This window comes from Nematolebias whitei, chromosome 3 (genome assembly GCF_014905685.2).
Source record: "Nematolebias whitei isolate Nwh7 chromosome 3, NemWhi1, whole genome shotgun sequence".
In the NCBI taxonomy this organism is placed as follows: domain Eukaryota; kingdom Metazoa; phylum Chordata; class Actinopteri; order Cyprinodontiformes; family Rivulidae; genus Nematolebias; species Nematolebias whitei.
Genome location: NC_056500.1, coordinates 11,256,056 through 11,277,669, shown reverse-complemented (window position 1 = coordinate 11,277,669; position 21,614 = coordinate 11,256,056). Strand labels below are relative to the sequence as shown.

The window sequence follows — 21,614 nt, the reverse complement described above, 5'->3', positions numbered from 1 at the left end:
TCAAGCTGAACAAATGGTAAAGTAGGACAAAGTATGCAGAAGTAGTTTGATTGCACAGAAGATACTGCAGTATAAACAGGACAGTGTGAATGCTAATCAGTACACAACGAGACACATTCTCAGCTTTTCAACAATAATACTGTAAAATATCTTTGAGCAGCCTGTGGGCGCATGGATTAATATCCACTGTGGATAATTGAACCCTTTAAAATATTATTTTTACATCATGCACATTGGGATATGATTATTAAAGAACATCTTGAGAGTGTATTTATAGCGGGCAGCACGGTGGCGCAACTGGTAGAGCCGCTGCCTCTCAGCGAGCAGGTCGCTCTGGCTCAAATCCTGGTCCGGGGTCCGTTCTGGTACAGAGTTTGCATGTTCTCTCCATGCATGGGTAGGTTTTCTCCAGAGACTTCGGTTTCCTCCTAAAAACATGCATGTTAGACTGATAGGTGACTCTAAATTATCCCTAGGTGTGAGTGAGAGAGTGAATGGTTGTTTATCTCGTGTGTCTCTATTTGTCCCCGTGATCGACTGAGACCTGTCGAAGTTGTACCCTGCCTCTCGCACAGTGATAGCTGGACATGGACACCAGTGATCCCCACGACCCAAAAAGGACAAACTAGGTAAAAGATAATGGCTGGATGACTGGATTTATTTCTACTGTGAATGAGGGTTTGATTGGTAATCAAAATAATGTATGATGTTAGCAGACTGAGAAAAAAGACAGAGCAAGGCATACTGAAGGTAAGTGGTTTTATTTACAGGTGCAGCAGCTTCGGGGTGTTTTTATAGATGAAGCTAGAGAGGAGGAGGAGATGAGGTCGTGGGTTTACGTGAGCGAGTTGAAGATCCAGAGGAGGTGAGTATCAGAGCAGGCTAAGCGTTGTAGATGTCTGGATGCATGGTTGATAGTTTGAAGGGGATGTATCGATCCACAGGTGGGCCACAAGGAACGAGGAGGTCTTTGGGAAGACTCTAACGAACAGGACTTGGAAGTCACTGAAGAGGTTACTATTTGGAAACAGGTTAGCCGGTTATCCATCAATTACCAGGTAGATAATGTCCCAGCCCTGGGAGAACATCTGGCAGGAGCTTTAATTCTCAGCAGAGCAGTCCTTCCCACTCAGCAGCAGGTGGAGTGTTGGTTGATTAGATGGTTTGCAGCTGTGGAGCGAGTGAGTGTGGCAGAGAAACCTGGGAATCCAACATAATGTATCTCATTGGCGAGACATAACCAGCTATAGTTTAAAGTCGTCTTGAAGCAGAAGAGCTCAAGTCTAAACTCCCAGCAGATGTTTTTTTCCTTCGCAGCCACTCAATCAAAAAATAAAAAACGAAGTTTATTATCAGTAAGGAATTTTATTTTTGGAGAAGCAAAAATATTTATTTATTCTATATCCACCAAGAATGACATAAAGGCAGATTTCCATTTGTTTTGTTTAACGCTCACATGGAAGATTTAGTTTTATGACTCTTAGTAATAATAGAGGCCTTCCTGCGTTTAACCCTCTGATGAAGACATTGCATAAACCGGTCTGCTTCAGAGCCGAGATCTGGACCTTCATCGTTCCTCATAAACACATTTCATCACAAGTAAACCCAACAAAATGAAATGTCTCCCTGGGCTCCAGAACCTGGAGGCTGTATCCAACTTTAAATATAATCCTTGTGTATTTGACGTGTTGTAGAGCTTGTCCAAAAGTTTGTCATGTACTGAATCCTTTTTATTTTTTTAAACCAATTTCAGTCACAATCCTTGCATGTTAGAGGTTCTGTCCAAGATGACGGAAGTGGTCACAGCTCATTCCTTGCAGCTGGTGCAGCTCATTTGTTCCTCGTCTGCTTTTTGGTAAACTCTTCAACTGAACTGTTTTTCATCCTATGGTCCGAAGGGTTTTATTCACTAAAGGAAATGTCTTTTAAATGAACCCATCACTGTAAGGCTTGCATGCATTATAAGTAGATGGTTTTATTTAACATTTCACCTTTAATCTTGTTGGAAAATATTGAAAACTTTTCAAAAGTTGTTAGGGTTTCTTTGAAAAAAATTTTACGTTGGAACTAAATACAGGAATTCTCAAAATAACATTGTGCTCGTGTTTTTAGTCTTTAACAGGAATCTAAAATTAAAGAATTTGTAAAGGTTATGGACCAGGAGAGTTGAATTAATGGATAAAACTGTATTTTGTTATGGTTCAACTTGAACCAGACTCTTAAGCTGTGGCAAATAAAGTTAGTTAACAACAGTTTAAGTAGGCCCAGAGCTGTTTTCAAGCTTAACTGCTTCCTGCAGGATAATTCTGGGGTTATATGAAAATTTCTTGATTCCTAAATAAATAGTATAGTCATTTTCTTTTCAATGGTGACCTCTATAATTAAGGGCTGAAGTTCCCAGGTTTATGTGCAAGTCGGCAGTAGAGGGAGTCAGAACATGGCCAGTTATCTTCAGTGGTCAGTGTGGGAGCGGAGCAGGTAACGCCGATAGATTTGGTTCCTGGGATGAACAGAAAGCTGGCTTAAAAGCAGCTCACTGTCATCTGTTTACGGACTTTAAACTAAAACTCTGGCCAGCAGTGTAATGAGTAAGTGAACAAACTGATGATGAATGAGCAACACAACAAGTCAGTTTAATCACTGAAGGTAATTGGCGGCATGAGAGCGATATGAGTAATCAGTGATCCAGCCAGACCACACCTAAAGGGAGCCAAAGGGGAAGAAACTAGCAGCGCAGGAAAAAAGGCGAAGAAGAGACAATAGAAAGGAGAGTGCTGCCAGACCCAAACATCCAGATGTTCAGGTCTTGGCAGTGCTTCTCGTGGTTTATGTGCAGACACAAATGTACAGTAGTCCCTCGCTACTTTGCAGTTCGACTTTTGCAGACGCGATCTTTTGCGGTTTTTCAAAGTAAGATTGGCTGATTGATGGATGAGCCACGGATTATTTATTGAAAATTAATTATTTTAAATGATTTAGCACCTGCTAAATCCTTAGGTCCAGGGCTCCCTCCTGCAGCCTGTCATGATCTCTGCTCTCTGCCACTTGCGGCTCTCTGCCACGCCCACATTTCTGCTCCGTGCTGCAGCGGCTTCATGAAAAAATAAAACAAAATCATGCTTTAGCATATTTCTTAGTTCATATCTTAGATCGTACTACTGTTTTTTTTTTACAATTTGTATTTTTGTTGGACGTAACTGGGACCCTTTCGTTCCACCACATGTACCACATGTGGTGTGAATGACATTAAAGACATCTTGACCTTGACCTTGAAGGGTTAACCCTTTGCTGTCCAGATGCACCGATCAACTTTTGTCTTACAAATTAAAATTAAAATTTTGTCACATCGTAAAATTGTCATAATCACAAAACATAAAAGTGTTAAAAAGTTATTTTTAATTATTTTAGGACTTCTATGTTCAGTTGTTGCAGTGTAATTGATCACTTCGCTGGCTCCCTGTTGCTGTTTGAGTGAAATTTAAAGTTTTATTGATTGGTTTTAAGTGTTTAAACTCCATGGCCCCATCTTACCTAAGCGAGCTGTTGCAGCCCTACACTCATCCAGAGCCCTGAGGTCAGCCGACCAGCTCTTGTTGGCTGTCCCTAAAGCGAGGGTGAAGACTAGAGGTGACGGAGCCTTCTCTGTGGCAGCACCCAGACTGTGGAACAGCCTCCTTCTGTCTGTGAAGCTCTCACTGTCAGTAGATCAGTTTAAGTCCAGACCGAAAACTCATCTATTCTCCCTGGCCTTCAACCTCAAATTAGGACCTGACTTATTTGAGTTTTGGGGAAATTGCAGCAAATATAAAATAGTTGGTCTTGTTTTTTTTATTAGTACAATTATTTTATTGGTATTTTACTGCAAATTTTATCATACTTTTATTTTTATTAAATTAAATGTTATGACGTTACATTTTTAGATGCAATGTTGTAATTCTTGTGAAGCACTTTGGTCAGTGTCAGTGTGTTTTTAAATGTGCTACATAAATAAACTGTGAATTGAATTGAACTGAAGAAGTACATTTCTGCTCCGTGCTCCATGCTGCAATTCAAATTCAAATTCAAAATTCAAAAATACTTTATTAATCCCAGAGGGAAATTATTTGTTGTTGTAACTCGTTATCCTCATTTCATTAAGAGATGTTATAGATGCTGATGGCTGTAGACAGGAAGGATCTCTTGTAAAGGTCCATCCCACAGTGGATCCTAAGAAACTGGCTGCAGATGCCGTCCGATCCGTCCACCCAGACTCGGCTGGCCTCTCGGTTCCCCCGGGCTGTAGGGCCGCCTGAATGCTGGGCAGAACTCCTCCCAGAGCGATGGCCACTCCTCCCAGCAGTCTGCCGAGCTCCTCGTCGCTGCGGACAGACAACTGTAGGTGCCGAGGGACGATCCTGTCCTTCTGCTGTCATGAGCCGTGTTTCCTGCTAGTTCCAGGATCTCTGTGGTCAGGTACTCGAGCACAGCTGGCAGGTAGATGAGAATGCATCCACAGAACATCCTTTTCAACTCATTTGAGATTTGGGGCTGTAGTTGAGATATTATTTGAGCTTTTGAGATGTTTATCAGCTACTGTTAGTTGTAGAAAACTGCCTTGTTGCCATGGTTACGCATCATAACAAATGTCCAAAACTAAAAAAGTTTCAGTAAAAATCCTTCCAGCTGCACAGCATCTGATACCAGAGGAAACAATCATCCAAAAAAATGTGATTTACATCCAGAAAAAGAGGAATTAAAGTTTCCAAAAGCAAAATCTCAGAATGAAAGTAACAGAGCTGCTCACACATGCAGCCACCTTGAGCGGCGCAATTCTAGAACATTGGAACTTGGAACTTGGAATTTGGAACCTGCACTTTTTGGGGAGTTTGTGGTGCAGAGGTTAGAGAAGATGGACCTGTGATCGCAAAGTTGCAGGTTCAACTCCCGGTACCGTCAACATCAATATGTTTGTGGAAAAGGTAAAACACCCAGACCTTGTCTCCACCTTCCTTTGCCCTGCTCTGGGCCCCTGAGCATGGCCCTTAACCCCCACCATCTGCTCACAAAAATCTTGTGACTCAATGACACTACCTGTATAAATAAATGGTAAATGAAAAAAACAACAACAAAAAAAAAAAACTTTGGTTGGATTTTATTGATGATAGAGCACTAAAAAAGAATAAAAAAACATTAGTCTGTGTCTCTCTTGTAAATGAGTCCTCGAGGCTCAATGGGATTAACCTGTCTAAATAAAGGTTGAATGAATGAATGAGTGATGAACAATAGGGCCCATTTTGAAGCAAAGTAGTCAGCTAAAATATTAAGTGTCAGAACAACTGTAAAAAAAAACCATCTTCAGACTGAGACCGGCTCTTTCAGACTCCAGCCGTGGCTGCAACCTTTATACAACCACCCCCCACCCCCCCTTTGCACCACAGTTCCATCTGATAAATGAAGCAAAGCATCAGTTTTTAGGAACTTCACCCACACAAAGCTTTAGCAGCACATTATACCTCCCTCTCATTTATCTTCACTGACTCCCCGTCAAGTCACAAATCCATAAATGAATCTCCTCCACGTTATCTATGAATCCCAACCTGCCACCTTGTACTTGTCAGATCTTCACTCATCATCTGTGGTTTTCAGACATGTCTGCTCATCATCTCCCACACCAGCCTCAGGTCCTTCAGAGACACTTCAGTGTGGGAGTTGCCCTCAGTCTGTGCCTGACTCCTAAAATGCCACTACTATCAGGATCTCTGAGAAAATATCCTAAAAAGTAGCCAAGTTAATGCTTTTCTCCTGCAAATTTTGTCTCTACAAATATCTCGTACTATGAAAATGCAGACAAAAAAAAAAAAAAAAGCATTGTTGTTGTGCTATAAATGTCGGTGTGGACAACCTTTAAAACAATAAAAAATATTGTTGAAGAAAAGCAGTGGAAAGATAATCAGGAAACAATGAAGAGTTACAACAAGGAATTGCATGAATATTGAGAGGTTACTGTGCTGCATGAAATTTGAAAAAACAAGGTACTTTGTATCAGTCAAAATTAAATTCCCTCAGACCAAAGGAAAGTAGGCTGGACCAACAACACCACCTTGTGGTCATAAACTGCAGCTACAGTTTAATTTTTATTTTTATTTAGCTGAAGTTCACTCACTCAACCAATAATTCTGTCAGGTCATCTTGATACCTGGATGACTGAACATGAACTTTGTTCACTCACTCAACAGCCCCGGCAAGGATTTGAACCAGGGCAACCTGCTCACTGAGAGAAAGCAGCTCAACCAACTGTGTCACCGTGTTGTCTTTTTCTTCTTCTTCCTCATTATTATTATTATTATTATTATTATTGTTGTTGTTGTTATTTATTAACCTTTATTTAACCAGGCAAATCCCATTGAGATCACAGATCTCTTTTGCAAGGGAGGCCTGGGCCTGAAGGCAGCCTAACATGCATGTTTTGAACTGTAGGAGGAAACCGGAGTACCCAGAGAAAATCCACGCAAGCACGAGAAGAACATGCAAACTCCACAGAGCAAGACCCCAGGTCCAAACGGGGATTGAACCCAGGACCTTCTTGCTGTGAGGCAACAGTGCTAACCACTGAGCCGTCGTGCTGCCAAACATAATTCAAGTCGAAGTGTTACATACTTTTCAGCCCCCTTTTTGCCATCTGCATTTGATAGCAGGCCAAATTGACAAAGACCATGCAGAATAATATATTTTAATTCCACAGCAGAGAAAGATAGTCTCTGTAAGTAGGTCTAGAGAAAAAAAAGTTATTGGTATCGGTTATCGGCCAAATACGTTTTAACATATCAGCAAATCGGATATCGGCTAAAAATGCAATATCATGCATCCTTAATTTTGTTAAATGAAATTGTTAAAAATAAATAAATTATTGTTGTTGTTGTTGATATTTATGAAGTGAAATGGTTGATTTATTTCTTGTATGGAAATGTAGCTGCAGAAAATTATAAACAAAAAGGTTGTTGTGATCTTTCTGCAGTTAAGACAAAGTCTGGGACTTGGTGTGCTCTTTGAAAGTCACAACACTCTGGCAATCTGTGTTGTGGAAATTTAGAGGATCGTGTATTTTGTTTGCTCAAAAATTTGAGCAGCTCTGGAATCAACGCTTGAAAAGTAAAGTGTGGTAAGTAAAGTAAAATCTGCTTGAGAAAACAGAAGAAGAAAAAGGCAAAACACAATTATAACTTGTCGAAAATATTCTACTTTTTTTTTTTTTAAGCATAACAATTATTTTACAGTAGTTGGAGAAGATGAGTGAGACGGCTGACAGTCAGCACTTTGTTTTCCTGTAGGGGGCAGCATCACAGACCTGCGGGAAATAAAAACAACGAAGAAGAAAAACCGGATGTTTTTAAATTTAGCAGGCTTTAAGGTAAGCTAGCGACCGTAAAGCTTTTTATTTCTCTCGGTTTGGGCGATTTCACTAAAGAAATAGACTTAAATTGTCAATACAGTAAATATCAGCCTTAAATTTTTACAACTTTATTTTTATCACAAAATGAGCCGTACAATGTAAAATACATGACTTAAGGAATGCTGTTGTTTTCACATACACAACTTTGTTCCACTGTAAGCATATAAACACTCAAAATGTACATTTTATTCTCACACATTATGATTATTGTTCTGTTTGTTTAGCGACACAAAAAGAGACAAATTTGGACTTTTTTTGACATTGCTGCCAATTCATTGAGAGTTTTGCATCATATTCAGCGCGTGGAATTTGTTCAAGCATCGAGTCTTGTTTATTTTAGAAAATCAAGTTTTGTTTTGTTTGTTTTTAGAATTCCGGGGGAAAATGCCTAATAGTCCCAAAAAGAGAAAACGAAGTGAGTTGTCTTCGTCTTCAAGGGAAAAAGAAGATGAGAAGAAGGTGAATAAAATTAAATCGTGCTATTTTATTGCTGCTGTGTTTATTTAATGCTCATTTCTGTAAAATAAATTTAGGAATAGTGACAGTGGAAATATTATTTACCTGTAATCTAAAAATGTAAATTCTAGATTAGTGTTTTCAGTAAGTACCTCAATAGTCTTGTTGTTCCCCATCAAGGTTTGTTCACATGCTACTTTAAATTTTTTCAGGAATCAAGGTTTGCAGATGGCTCTTGCAGAAGAAAAAGACACAAGAGAACAGAAAATTTAAAGAGTCCGACAAGGTAAGAAAAGCTTATGTGGATCTGCTGAAAGCATATTTACGTTTGTATTACCAAGCTGAACTCCGCTTGTGTAAAAGCTTGTTTGTTAATAATTAGTGACACTACCATATCTTTACTTGTCTACCATGTAGAACAACAAAGGACCAAAAGAAGTATGTTAAAAAAGATTTAAACAGCCACCGCCACACCCAAAAGCCAACCCGCAGACTGCCAAAAACACCAGCAGAGGAGAAGAAAGCTACTAATAGGGAAAAACAACATAGAAGCACCAGGAGTGTTTCTGTGCATCTTCATGAAAAAAGCTGCCACAAAACAGAAAAAAAACATATTGCTAGTAAACATAAAACCACCAGCAAATCTAAGACTATGGAAAAGGAACACTTAAAACCTTCAAGTACCAGAGATGCAGCTTCTAAGGCCAAAAAGATGTTAGCAGCGAGTACATATAAAATACACTCTCCAAGTTCCTCTGTCACGCTAGAAAAGCTTCAAATGTCTCCCAGCTCAGGGACTGCTGTACAGGAAGCTCAAAAGCATAAAGGACGAATGAGGCATGTTGCAGCTGAGGAACCTTCAAGAACTCGACATGATAACAGCTCTAGAAATACTAAAAAACCTGCCCCCTCTTCCTTTAAGTATTCCCTAAAGCAGGAAAGCATGGAGAAAATAAAAAATGGCTGCAAAAGTCCTCACCCCAAAGATTTACCAGCTAAATGGAGCTTGTTTACAGATGCAAAAGATTCATCTTTCTCTGACAAAAAGCAGTCTTCCTCTTCAGCCAAGCACTGTACTTCAGAAAGTAGTTCAAAGGTGTGGAAAGAAGTCCCCGTGTTGTCTAAGCCGGCGCAGCCATCATCTACTCAGAAGCAAAAACTTTCTCAAAAATTTGTGCCTTTTTATTTTAGGATACCAAAAAAGCCTCAGCCAATATCAGCTCAGAGCACAGATGGAAATGATAATTATATTTCTGCAAAGATAAATCACGGGAACTTATATGAAAAGAAACTTCCAGAGTCTGAGATTTTGAAGAAGAATCTTGAGGTTGAAACTGTTCAGCCTTATAGCTGTTTGGAGGGTTCCTTTAATTCTTCATATGAACGACAAGATAAGGAGTCACCCTCGTCTGTGAAGGCCCTTCCTTCAGGTGATATAAATGTTCAGCAATGTTACAATAAGGTAATGAATTAATTATTTTCCAAGTTATTCTTTCCACTTTTCTATAACAACTAAACAAAGCATTAAACAACTACATAAAAAATATTGTGTTATGATTAATTGAGTATTTACTTAGTTTTTAAATACGTTTCTTCAGGAGCAGGTGGTTGAAGAGCTTCATTTCAATCGCTCTGAGACGAGACTGGAGGTAAATGTTATGCAGAGCTGCGGTGACCTCACCTGTATGGACACAGATTGTTCAGAAGAAAGACCAGCAGACACCATTTGTGAGTTTAATTGTTTTACTGTTAAGATTTAGTGTACAGTAGTCCCTCACTTATCGCGGGGGTTACATTCCTGACACCTCCGCGATAGGTGAAAATCTGCAAAGTAAGGACTTTGTATTTATTTCAGTAGTTATATATATATATATATATATATATATATATATATATATATATATATATATATATATATATATTAAGGCTTTATAAACCCTTCCCACACTCTTGCAATGTTCTTAACAATGTTTGCACTTGATTATTTTAAATAAACAATCTATGCCGCTTAGGCCTGTCATGATAACAAATTTTGCTGGGCGATTAATTGTCTCAGAAATTATTGCGATAAACGATAATATTGTTTGAAATTTGACAATAATTAGTAATTATTGCTAAATTTAAGAAGAAATGTTTGTTAATTTGTTTTGTGTGTAATGACTTTTTTGACCACTAGATGGCAGTATAAGACAGAACTGAAGGATGGATAGTGAGGGAGTGAGCAGCCTGTCTCTAACAAAAATGTGAGGGAGGCCCCTTGACATGACATGGGCCGTCTCTCTTTCCTTTTTTTCGGTTCTCAAAATGGCGGATGCTCAGCGTGGTTTGAGCTCTTTAGTGTAACATTTTTCACACAAAGCTTTTAGAAAAACATCAGTAAACAAGTTCTCAGCTTCTTTTTGCAGTGAAAAACAACTTTTTACACAAAGGCACGGGTTTCAACCATGAATTTTGGATCTTCAACAAGACTGGGGGTTTTTTTCACAGAGGTCGGCCTGTTAGCTTAGCTTGTAGCTTAGCTGCTTTTAACAATCCAAAAACGCCATTTTGGATGGTTAAAACGGATTTTAAAGAGAAAGGGAGGGGTCAGTGAATTGAACCTTTTGTCATCCAGTGTCTTCAGTAGAAAGAGAGAGACACAAAGAAACGAAAAAGCCAATAAATGAAAATGAGGTCGATAATTTTCATTTATTATTCGATTAATTGATTTATTGTTTATTGCCACCAGCCTAATGCTGCTCGTGTGGCTCAGTCAAGTATAAGACAGACCCCCTCCGCCCCTTCCTTTCTATTTCTGTGGGTGTCTGTTGCACATCCGTCTGTTGTGTGCCTCTGGGACACGATGGGGATATACAGACCCCACCCCCCTCCTTTGTCTTTCTCTGCTGTGACTGAAAGCCTCAGAAAAAGAAAGGAGGGGGCGAAGCGGTCAGTCTTACACCTGAGTGAGCTGCGCTCAGCCACTCTCTCTCTCTCTTTTTAAATGTATTCACTCTTATTTTTTCACCTCCCTGATCAGTAGCGATGGGGATATACAGACCCCACCCCCCTCCTTTGTCTTTCTCTGCTGTGACTGAATGCCTCAGAAAAAGAAAGGAGGGGGCGAAGCGGTCAGTCTTACACCTGAGTGAGCTGCGCTCAGCCACTCTCTCTCTTTTTAAACATATTCACTCTTATTTTTCCACCTCCCTGATCAGTAGCAATGGGGAAAGACAGACCCCACCCCTCATCCCATCCTTTTTCTTTCTGAGGCTGTCTGTCATAGCAGAAAAAGAGAAAGGAGAGGGCGGGTGGCGTTGTCTTTCCCCAGTCGTGTCGTGTACAATCTTGCGTTGAAAACCTGCGAAATAGTGAGTCCACGAAAGTTGAACCGTGAAGTATCGAGCGACTACTGTACACAAATAATGTATGAATCCTGGAATTCAGTGTATAAAATCGCAAGAAGCATTTTAAATTCAACAATTTAAAGTTGTGTGTGGTCCTGATGTTTATTGGGATTTTTTTGCAGCCTAAGACAGGTTTCACTTGTCAGAGAGAGTCAGAGTCAGAGAGGTTTATTTGTCATACACATGATACATGAGGTGGGACAAACTATGTACACGGGGTCCCAGTGACATCCAACAAAAACACAAATTGTAAAGAAAAACACTAGTAAGATCCGAGTCATGAACTAAAAATATGCTGCATTCACTAAACTAAGAATACACAAGACTAAGAATACACTAAGCACTAATGGTACAAAAACAATTCGCCAAAACAACAGCAGCACGAACATGAGTCTGAGCAGATGAGGACTAATGAACACAGCAACATGAAATAATCAGCAGCATGAGATCAGCAGCATAGATAGTCAGCAGCAGTCTTTGGATTTAACACAAAAAGTAAGATACAAGAAACATGACAGCAGCTTGTTTTGTGCCTTTGATGCTGTGGTAAATTGTTGGACCAGTTGTTGTACTTTTTATTATAAAAATAACTAATAATGAAATCCTAACAAAAGGAGGAATCCTTTGGTTAATTTAGATTTTTAGCTACATTTTATAGATATTGTACTTCACTTTTATATTTCTAATAAACAAATCAATTTAACCAAGTTGTATTTTATTTTACAGGCCAACAGCCCCACCAGCAAGATCTTATCGTTGTTCTTGACACAAATATTCTTCTCAGTCACCTGGATTACGTGAAAAAGATCAAATCTTGTGGCCTGGGAGGTACTGAAAACCTAATATTACAACTAAAACTGCCATTCTTGTTTATTATGCTTTTCACGTACTGTAGTTCTTGTCTTGTTAATTCACCACTGTTCTTCTTTATGGTCTCTTAGTCTTGGGCTTTCCTGTCGTCCTGATCCCCTGGGTGGTGCTTCAAGAATTGGATTCCTTAAAAAAGGGGAAAGGCCAGATAGGCTCTGTGACCCACCTCGCAGTTCCTGCCATCTCCTACATCTACACAGCTTTGAAGAACGGGGACCTTCACCTGTGGGGGCAGTCCATGCAGCAGGCTGCTGTGAGCTGCAGTGAGTGCTGATTCACTGAAAGTAACAAGACTTGAATCTATAAATGGAGACTGATTGTTTGTCGACTCAGTTTGTTTTTTGAGCCGTAACAGATGTCATAAGTTTATGGTGTACGTAGATATCAAACTTATAAAAAAAGGTCCAAACTTTTTTTTTTATATATATATAAAAAAAAAAAATGCTCCAGACTTAAGTATTTAGCAGCGTCAGCTTTTTTCCTGCTTGTTCTGTGGGTCAAAACCATTTGAGCAGAGCAGTTTGCTGTTTATAATTCATACTGTAAGACCAAAGTATTTTGTTGGAGTCCTGTTTTTTTATACATAATAATAAATTATCTTAAAACATTATAATAAAACAGTGATACAATGTTTTCCCCCCATATATTTTAAACTGGTATTTCAATGAATGAACTCAAGGTGGCACCATCACGTCAGTGTATTTGTAGGATTACTTGTGCAACTCAAGGACAGGTTGCATCCATGTCTGATCAGATTCAAATTTTTGATATTTAATTTATACATTTGTCTCTAGTATCGTACATTATTTATCAATCTGGTAATTGTGTTTCCAGGCAAATACTCATTTAGTGTGTTTGATTTAAAATGAACCAAATCTCCATCTTGTTGCGTTTTTCTTATCTTATATTGACCGGTCCCTCTTTCCTTTTCTTTTAAAGAAAACAAGACATGTCATGCTTTCTTACAGTTTAATATGTGCACCATGTACTTTGTCTTTTTTTAGACTCTTTGGTTTCCCTGAGTCACTCTTATCGTCTTGTCTTTTCCTTTTTTTATGTCCTCAGAAGATTTAAGAACTGAGAATAACGATGACAGAGTGCTGCAGTGCTGCCTGCAATACCAGATTATGTACCCAGGGCGTGCTCTTATCTTATGCACGTGAGTTTCCCCTCCCCCCACTTCAGTGCATACTGTAGTTGCTGCTGCAAAGTGCATGTCCTCTGCTAATAATGCACATGCATGTGACTGAGCCAGATAGTTCCAGTTGGGATGAGAGCAAAGCCAAACCGATTTCTGCAAAGAATAGATGTGCTGAGTGAGGAATTCAGTGTTTGGCTCAGTTTGGTTAGATTTTTTTTACAAGGGTAGAATATTTGTGTGATAAATATTTTACTTGTTTTAAACATCTTTTGACCTAATACTTTAAATATTTGGGTTTCCACACACAGTCTTTGATTGTCAAGCCAAATTGAACTGTATGTGTCTGTAGGATGAGTTGTCTTCCTTTGGCTAATCACTACCACTTAGTTAAATACGTATTTGTTTTATTCTTTTTCTTCTCTAGTAATGATAAAAATCTATGCAGCAAAGCCCACCTGAGCGGTGTGAGGGCGCTCTGTAAGAGTGATTTGGAGGCAGAGGTCAAGAAGGCCAGACATGGCCATTCTATCCTGCAGAACTTCCAGCCTCCAGTCCTGCCTCAGATCTGCCCTGAGGCCTCGTCACCAGTATTGGGCACGAGTTGCACTACAGTCCAGTCACGCAGTCAGGAGAGAGATTGTCCCTTTGTAGTCGTTCCAGACAAAGGTGATTCAAGGATAAATTGCTCTTCATGCAAACAGAACAGAACTTAGTATGTTCCATCATTATGGTGTTGTAATAGCATTCATGTATATAGCATGTCCACCCACCCATTTTGTATTTCCTGTTTTATTTCCTTCCCTTTTAGTCAGTCACTACTGGTTTGAGTAACGGTTTGAGCAAAGGATTAAAATATCAAATCAAATTTAATGTTGGCAGCTTGCATAACTTGAAAGTTGCTTCTTCACACAGTAGGGCCGAAGCTAAAAGTGCAGTTTTAATGAAAAGCCCTTTAATTCCTGTTGTGCTGATGGCGCTGATAAAGGTTCTGCTATCGATTCACGCAGACACACAATTAATTTGTGTATTTTTATGTTTCATTCCTTGCATATTCATATGCCTGCAGATAACAAGTGGCTCAGTGAAACGTACCACAAAGAGACAAAACAGGAACTTACCATAATTCTTTCTGAGCTAGAGGAATGTCTGCAGGAGGTGCTGTCTGATGTCTTAGAGGTGGAGATGAAGGCTGCTTATGACAACTTGTGGCTCGAGGTAGAATTTATATTTCACATAAAGATATAAATCATCTTTTTTGCACCTATTAAGCAGTATGACATAAAAAAAGATCATTTCCATTTGACAGTGATGTGTCATTTATATTTGCTGTTTTTGTTTTGTTTGCAGTATAAATACTAATAATATTTCATTGTGTTACTTTTGTGTTAATAGATAGTTTATTTAAAACCACCCTGGACTCTTCAAGATGTTTTGAAGTGTATGAGAAAGCACTGGATCGCTGTCTTTGGACAGATTGCCCCGCGGTGGATGTGTGATACTGTTTCCAACCTCATCGCATTCTTTAGCTCAGGTATGTCGGCATGTTAGTGGGAAACAGTGAAGCGTTGTTGTGAATTAAACAAGAACAGTAAACAAAAGGGCCCAACATGCTCCATCCGAAGTCGAGCAGTCGACTTGCAGTCATGTGCTTGCAGGACGTTATTATTCGCATATCGTTCATAGTCCATGAGACCGAGACGCAGAGCTCCTGGGAAACCCCTCCCGCTGCAGTAAACGTCGCCGCATGGGCCTGCAACCGCCGTTTTGCCACAACTCTTATCATGAAGAGAGCGCCACACTTTTCAGCAGACCAACTCCTCCATACACGATGTCTGCACGTTCTCCGTCCAGGAGCTTTTCTGGCCATTTGACTAATTTAGCGTGTTTATTTAGACGTGCAGCCGAATGTCCGAGCGCATTTCCGCATTGACAAACACGCCCACAAACTTCTGAGAAGTCACGCAATACTTGGCACAGACATCTGTGCGAAAGAGTTCGACAAAGGCCTTGTGTCGAGAAGGGACGAGCAAAGCTGCTGTGAGAGCAAAATTACGCCATTTTTGTCACGCAACTACGACAGTGAGAGCTGATCTCGGCACTTTGGATGGAGCATGTGGGGCCCTTAAGTTTTCATCTAAAGTTTTCCCCTGATAAGAAAAGTTATACCAGTCAGGTTTGTATCACACTAGTACATAGTGTCTTTTAACCTCCTGTGTTGGTTAATTTGGCACAGACACAGTTGCTAGAAAAATGGATGGACTGATGGTATGGTATGGTATATAGTTTATTCATTTTAAAAAAGTACAAAACAATTCCATAACAATATAAAAAAAGATACAAAAGATTTAAAATGAAAGGCAGCAGAAAGAAGAAAAAATCTTATTATATCTGCCCCTTTTTTCAAACAATTATTTCAATCATAATAATTTTCAAGTAACAGAACAAAATGAATAACTTTCTAATTTTTCTAATTCTAATACAAAACACACACTAAGCTACTTCATATATACTTTTTTAACAATTCAGCTTTGATCTTTTTCTTAAATGTACACATTGACTTGGCATTTGTAACATCACTCTTTAGACCATTCCACAATCCAACTCCTTGGATTGAGGTAGACCTTCCCTTCAGACTAGTTCTGAATTTTGGTTTGACAAATATTTATATCCCCTTAAGATTGTAACAACTTTGTCTTTTAACAAAATTTCTTTGGATATTTAATGGTAATGTGTTATTTTGAGCCCTATACATAACTGATAAAATACTATAATCTACCAAATCATGGAACTTCAATAACTTCAGTTGATAAAATAATGTGCAATGGATGGACTGATGATATTATATTCTCTAAATGAACTCATTGACGCCACTTTCAACTGTTTTAGTTTAAAGAAAAGTACAGCAATAAACATGATAAGCTAAACAGCCAGTGTTTGAAGTCGTTTTCCCACCATAGTATCTTCTATTCAACGAGCTGAGAGGAAACTGAGTTGTTTCAGTTAAAATAAACACAAGTAGAGTTAAATAATAATGTATTTGTCTGCCTGGTGCTGTACTATAACCCTACAGAACTACTTACAGAATCAGGTCATCTGCTAAAGTGGGAGACTGGAATGTGTGTCAGAAAGATGCTGAGTAGCCCACTGCAGCTCTTCCTCGTGGGGTATCGGTGCTGGAACAATTTATTACACCGTCAGCCTGTCTTTCAGGCTCCGTGTCCACCCATGTGTAAGATGACTGCTGCATCAGTGCAACAATAACTTTGATTCACCCAAAAATATTAATAACTTGGAAAAATGCTACATTTCCCTCGCTGTTCCTGATCCCTGGTTCACAAGCATGATCCTGGATCTCTTCAGTACCTCACAGCCTGGCTCTGTGCCAGGAATCTGAGGGTAGGGTTAGAAGGGGGCGGAGTTGGAGGAAGAAAACAAGGAGAGATGAAGTGTGTGTGAGGTGGAAAAGTACTGCTGGTCCACAATGAGTAACTTCTTGTAGCTCCAGTATACTGAAGACTGACTCCACACTGGGAGGGCCTGTAGTTGCTGCTGAAATAAATTATTCATTCAAGTTCATTTGAAAGGAACATATACATTTATAAAGATATATAAAGCAAAACTCTCTTGAGTCTGTTGGAGAGTTTTTGGCAAAAAGGCTAAATTGCAATACTTTGTCTCTACAAAGGTTTTTGGAAAACCAAGAAGTTAAAACTAAATAAAACTAAATTATTATTTTTTTGTAACACTACAAGACATGCAGCAAGTAAATAAGATTCAATAATTAAAAACTGTGTTTACACCTAAAAAAGTTAACTTTTTTAGATTTTTCTACCTGGATTATTGAGCATGCATCAGGATGAGTTTACACCTATTCATTCCAAATAAGTGGGTAAATATGTCTAAATATTAGGCTGGAAAAAAAATGCTCATCATGTAATGTGTGCATGTGATGCACAGGTTTTGAAAGTCTCTTTCAAGACTTCACAAACAGAACATCTAATTTCTGTATCCGTCTTTTAACATTTTTGCTCTTTACGGTTTTCATGGTATTGCACAATCCCTTTCTGGTTATTATTCACACATTTCATGTGATTTTGTGTGCTGCTCAGCACGTTAAGAGGCCGCACGTTGTAAACTCACATCTATAACCTGCAGTAGTAACAGCTGATTGATTCCACTGCATGTTTTTGTGTGTTCCCTCAGGTGTAGCTGTGCACAGTTTGGCAACCTCAGAGGCCCTCCAGGAAGCAAAAGAGCTTGTAAAAGCATTTAGGAAAAGCTCGAAGCATGTTCCCCGAGCCATCACTGTACTGAATAACATTTACAATAAGCTACACTCTCAGGTCAGATGAAGCATAGCTTAGATTTCCACATTTGATCAATTGAAAGAGTCTAAGAGTTGTTTACAATGTGATGACTTAGAAGAAATTGAGATGTCCTTTTTTCCAGATGTAAAAATCTGATGATGAACTAATAGGTTAAAAGGTTTTAGTCAAATAGCAACGGGCTTACTTACACCTTTGCTTATGCTTTTATTGTAGCACACGGTGGCTGCGGAGGAAGAATCTTTTGTCTGTGATGTAATTATGAAAGATGAGGAGGAGGAGGACAAACCACTAATATCTAATCAGGTCTCTCCCCAAGAAGTGTGGGCCATGTTTGAGAAAATCTGGTCTAATCTGATCCAAAAAAGGTGAGTTGAACAAAGACTTTGAAGTGATGTGTCAGAATAAAATTGTAATTAAACAGTAGATAACAGGTTAGGTTCATGTATCTCCTATTGGTTTTCTACTGAGATTTAATTGGATGTGTTAAAAGGATTAAGACGTCTACGTTTCTAGTCTTTACCTTAATCTTTCAGGGCTGTTGCATTAGGACCTTGAGAGGCAGCAAGAATTACAGTGCACAACCTAAATGTTTTTCAAAATGAAAGGGGAAAGAGGTTATTTAGAGTAACTGAAATGTCAATAAATAATTCCTAATAAGTCAGCCTGTACAAAACACCATAGCTGAGCTTATTTTGTTTAGTACTTTTTCCATTATATTGACCCCCAGGGTCATTTTTTTTCTGTCACGTTTCAGATCAGACGTGTTCAGAGCACTCGGCTTTGACACCATGCTGATGGTTACACCGATGGGAGGTCCTGTACCGCCGCAGGACACTTTAGCCTGTTTTCACAATCTGTCCTCTGTGGTCTCACAGCTGCTCCAAGCATTCAGCAGGTATGTTGCCCAACTCGTACAACTGGTTTCTCGCCAAACGTAACAGTATGTTATGCAGTAACGGTAACGATATTTCGCCTTAAGTTTCTTATATTTGACTGTTTGAGCTTAAACTTGCAAGAAGCACCTCCTACAACTTTTCTCAAATCTAACTAAGCTTCTTGTGTAAAAATGAAACTTGCAGAAATTAATAGTCACAACTAGCGATGTCCCCTTTAACACGTTGTTTATCTCTGTCATCCTGAGGGTCTATATTCACTAAACCCTTCAAATGAACAGGACTTTCACAGGTTTGGCTACTTTTTGTCTCCCTCTAAGAAATCCTTCCAAGTTGTCCTCTACCTTTTTGAGCCAGCTGTCCTTCCTGTTTCCTGGTCGCATGGCTCTTAGGACCTTGGCATGCGGGGTTAGCTACGCTGTAATCTGCTTGACCTTGAAACTTTTCTTTATCTCTTTTCCCATGACGCAACAGTGACCAGTGCCCTTTAGCACCGTTTTCTCATCATGCCTCGGTTAATGAAGATGCTAACAGTCGTCTCATTAATGACGTTTTTACTCTCTCTGTTTGGACCACTCATCAACAAGCCAAATGTTTTTAGTTGTTCTAACGTACACTCGTGTGGAAGAAGTTTGCTTGTTAAAACATGTAAAAACAAAAAAAAAATCTGCTCAAGATGTTTGGCTGTTTGTTTGAGCTCGTCTCAGAACTGTTTTGTACTTTTTACAAAACAAGGATTTGGTTTGCAGCACCGGTCACCGACCTGTTAATTATTATTTTCCAGCTATTCCACAATAATTTGCCTAACTGCCATAGCAGGTATGTAGAAACATTAAACCACAACCATTTTTCCACTGATGACTTCTTTGATATTTAACTGCATCATGAAGGACCCCACCCACCCAGCACACACACTTTTTGCCCCACTCCCCTCAGGAAGGAGGTTAAGGAGCATTAAGTGTAGAACCACTAGACTGAGGAACAGCTTCTACCCTGAGGCTGTTAGACTCATGAATCTCTAACTAGAATAATCACTGTGAAAAACCATATCATGTTGCTGCTGATCTGTTTCATGTTGCTGCTGATCTGTTTCAATGTTGATGTGTTCATGCGTGCACATCTGCTCACAGACTCATGTTCATGTTTGTGCTGATGTTCAATGTTTTATGTTATGAGTGCTTAGTGTATATTTAGTTTATGTTTTTCTTAATTCATATCTTAGATGTTATTACTGTTTTTCTTATACATTTTATTGTTGGATGTAACTGGGACCCTGCGTACATAATTTCGCTCCACCACATGTACCACATGAGGTGCGAATGACAATAAAGAAACTCTGACTCTCTGACTCTGAATCATGTGTAGACAAAAATAAGTTAATGATAACTTCAGTGCATTTGACCCAAGAAGTTATTGCAGCCTGTTTTCCATCTTTCCTCATTAATCAGAACTAACTGTCCCCAAAATATTAGTTATATTTTCACCGATAAACAATAATGAAGCTGGACAGCCAGACTTTTAATTTCAAAGTTTCAAGTTTTATTTTAAGTATTCACAATATTCCTTTTTATTAAAATGCTTCTGAAGCATCTTTGCACAGGCCACATTCATTTCTGCGTGCTCCTCTACTGTAAACATGAACGGATCCAGACATAGCTGGTGCCATTTTTATATTCTGAATCAAACCTGGAGTGAGATTTGGGTCTCTGAGGGCAAATATAATAAAATCCTAGTTAAAGGTCGAGGGGGTCAGCAGGGATTCCTCTCTTCTTTTTTTTATCCAAGTCTCATTCTGACCTCCGGCTTTTCAAACCTACAAATGCAATATTAAAGAAAATGTTGTTGTATTTCACATGACAGATGGATAGGTTAATATGTATTATATCTACTTTATACAATGTGTATTTTATTCTTTAATCAAAACACATAATTTCTTCTCGCATTAACAGTCTCAGCTTTTTCTTGATGATCTTTAATATAAACTGATCGTAATTGTTCTGTTGAAATGTTTGTAGGCCTGGTTTAGTTTTTCTTTGTTCTTCCCACTTTTATCAAAGTTGACTCATACAGGAAATGTTTTAGTTTCTTGCCTGGGCAAGTCCGTGTGTCCTTCCTGGATTGTAACAACCACTCTCTCATAGTAGCTCTCCTTGTTACGATCCCCTGCAGACCTTACAAAGACGGTGTCCATGCCAACAATTTCCAGACAACTGGGACATTTATTATTAACACACTTCTTTGAAGGGATGCTTCAGACCGTTTCACTTCAGTTACACTAAGCTGGTGTCTGCGGTAACCCTGTTCTTGTTGCTATCATGGGGTTTGTGCTTTTCACTTGATGCTGGCCCGGCACCAGGGAATTTTATTATATATAGCAGAACAAACGAGTGTTATATGTTTAAAAACCTGATGACTTTAATTGAATAAGAGTTTGAACAAAGCTTGCACCTTCACTGCCATAAACTCTCACACAGGAAATAAACTCCTCATTTCATAAGAGATATAGGCTGGGTGGTGTCAGTTTAGATGGCTGCAGTAGGCCTGTCACAATAAACAATAAATCACTTAATCTTATGATAAATGAAAATTATCGAACTCATTTTCATTTATCGGCTTTATCGTTCGTCGTCGTTCGTTCTTCTCTCTCTTTCTACTGAAGACACCGGATGTCAAAAGGTTCAACTCCGGTGCTCTTCACTGACCCCTCCCTTTCTCTTTTCTCTTTTAGAATCCATTTTATCCGTCCAAAATCACATTTTTGGATCGTTAAAAGCTGCTAAGCTGAGAAGCTAAGCTACAAGCTAAGCTAACAGGCCGACATCGGGAAAAAAAACTCAGACCTGTCGAAGCTCCAAAATTCACAGTTGAAACCTGTACCTTTGTCTAAAAAGTTATTTTCTCTGCAAAAAGAAGCTGAGAACTTGTTTACTGATGTTTTTTTATTAAAAGCTTTGTGTGACAAATGCTATGCTAAAGAGCTCAAACCACACCGAGCATCCGCCATTTTGAGAACCAAAAAAAACAAGTAGGTATCTCTGCAGACAAATACGGAAGGCATATCTGGGGGGCCACATCTGACTGGATGATAAAACAATAGGCGTATCTGGGGGG

The 21,614-nt window shown here is 39.1% G+C and overlaps 1 protein-coding gene across 1 annotated transcript in view; it reads left to right on the top strand.

Moving 5' to 3' along the window:
* Nucleotides 1-7,326: 7,326 nt before the first annotated feature.
* Nucleotides 7,327-21,614, top strand: part of swt1 (SWT1 RNA endoribonuclease homolog) — a 30,546-nt gene continuing 16,258 nt past the window's right edge. The window contains exons 1-14 of the mRNA XM_037674520.1: nucleotides 7,327-7,387; nucleotides 7,800-7,888; nucleotides 8,098-8,171; nucleotides 8,303-9,347; nucleotides 9,484-9,613; nucleotides 11,998-12,099; nucleotides 12,213-12,404; nucleotides 13,207-13,300; nucleotides 13,707-13,948; nucleotides 14,349-14,497; nucleotides 14,675-14,813; nucleotides 17,486-17,625; nucleotides 17,824-17,975; nucleotides 18,365-18,505. Coding sequence (XP_037530448.1) covers nucleotides 7,814-7,888; nucleotides 8,098-8,171; nucleotides 8,303-9,347; nucleotides 9,484-9,613; nucleotides 11,998-12,099; nucleotides 12,213-12,404; nucleotides 13,207-13,300; nucleotides 13,707-13,948; nucleotides 14,349-14,497; nucleotides 14,675-14,813; nucleotides 17,486-17,625; nucleotides 17,824-17,975; nucleotides 18,365-18,505 — 2,675 coding nt within the window. The 5' untranslated portion in view covers nucleotides 7,327-7,387; nucleotides 7,800-7,813. The remainder of the gene's footprint in view (nucleotides 7,388-7,799; nucleotides 7,889-8,097; nucleotides 8,172-8,302; nucleotides 9,348-9,483; nucleotides 9,614-11,997; nucleotides 12,100-12,212; nucleotides 12,405-13,206; nucleotides 13,301-13,706; nucleotides 13,949-14,348; nucleotides 14,498-14,674; nucleotides 14,814-17,485; nucleotides 17,626-17,823; nucleotides 17,976-18,364; nucleotides 18,506-21,614) is intronic.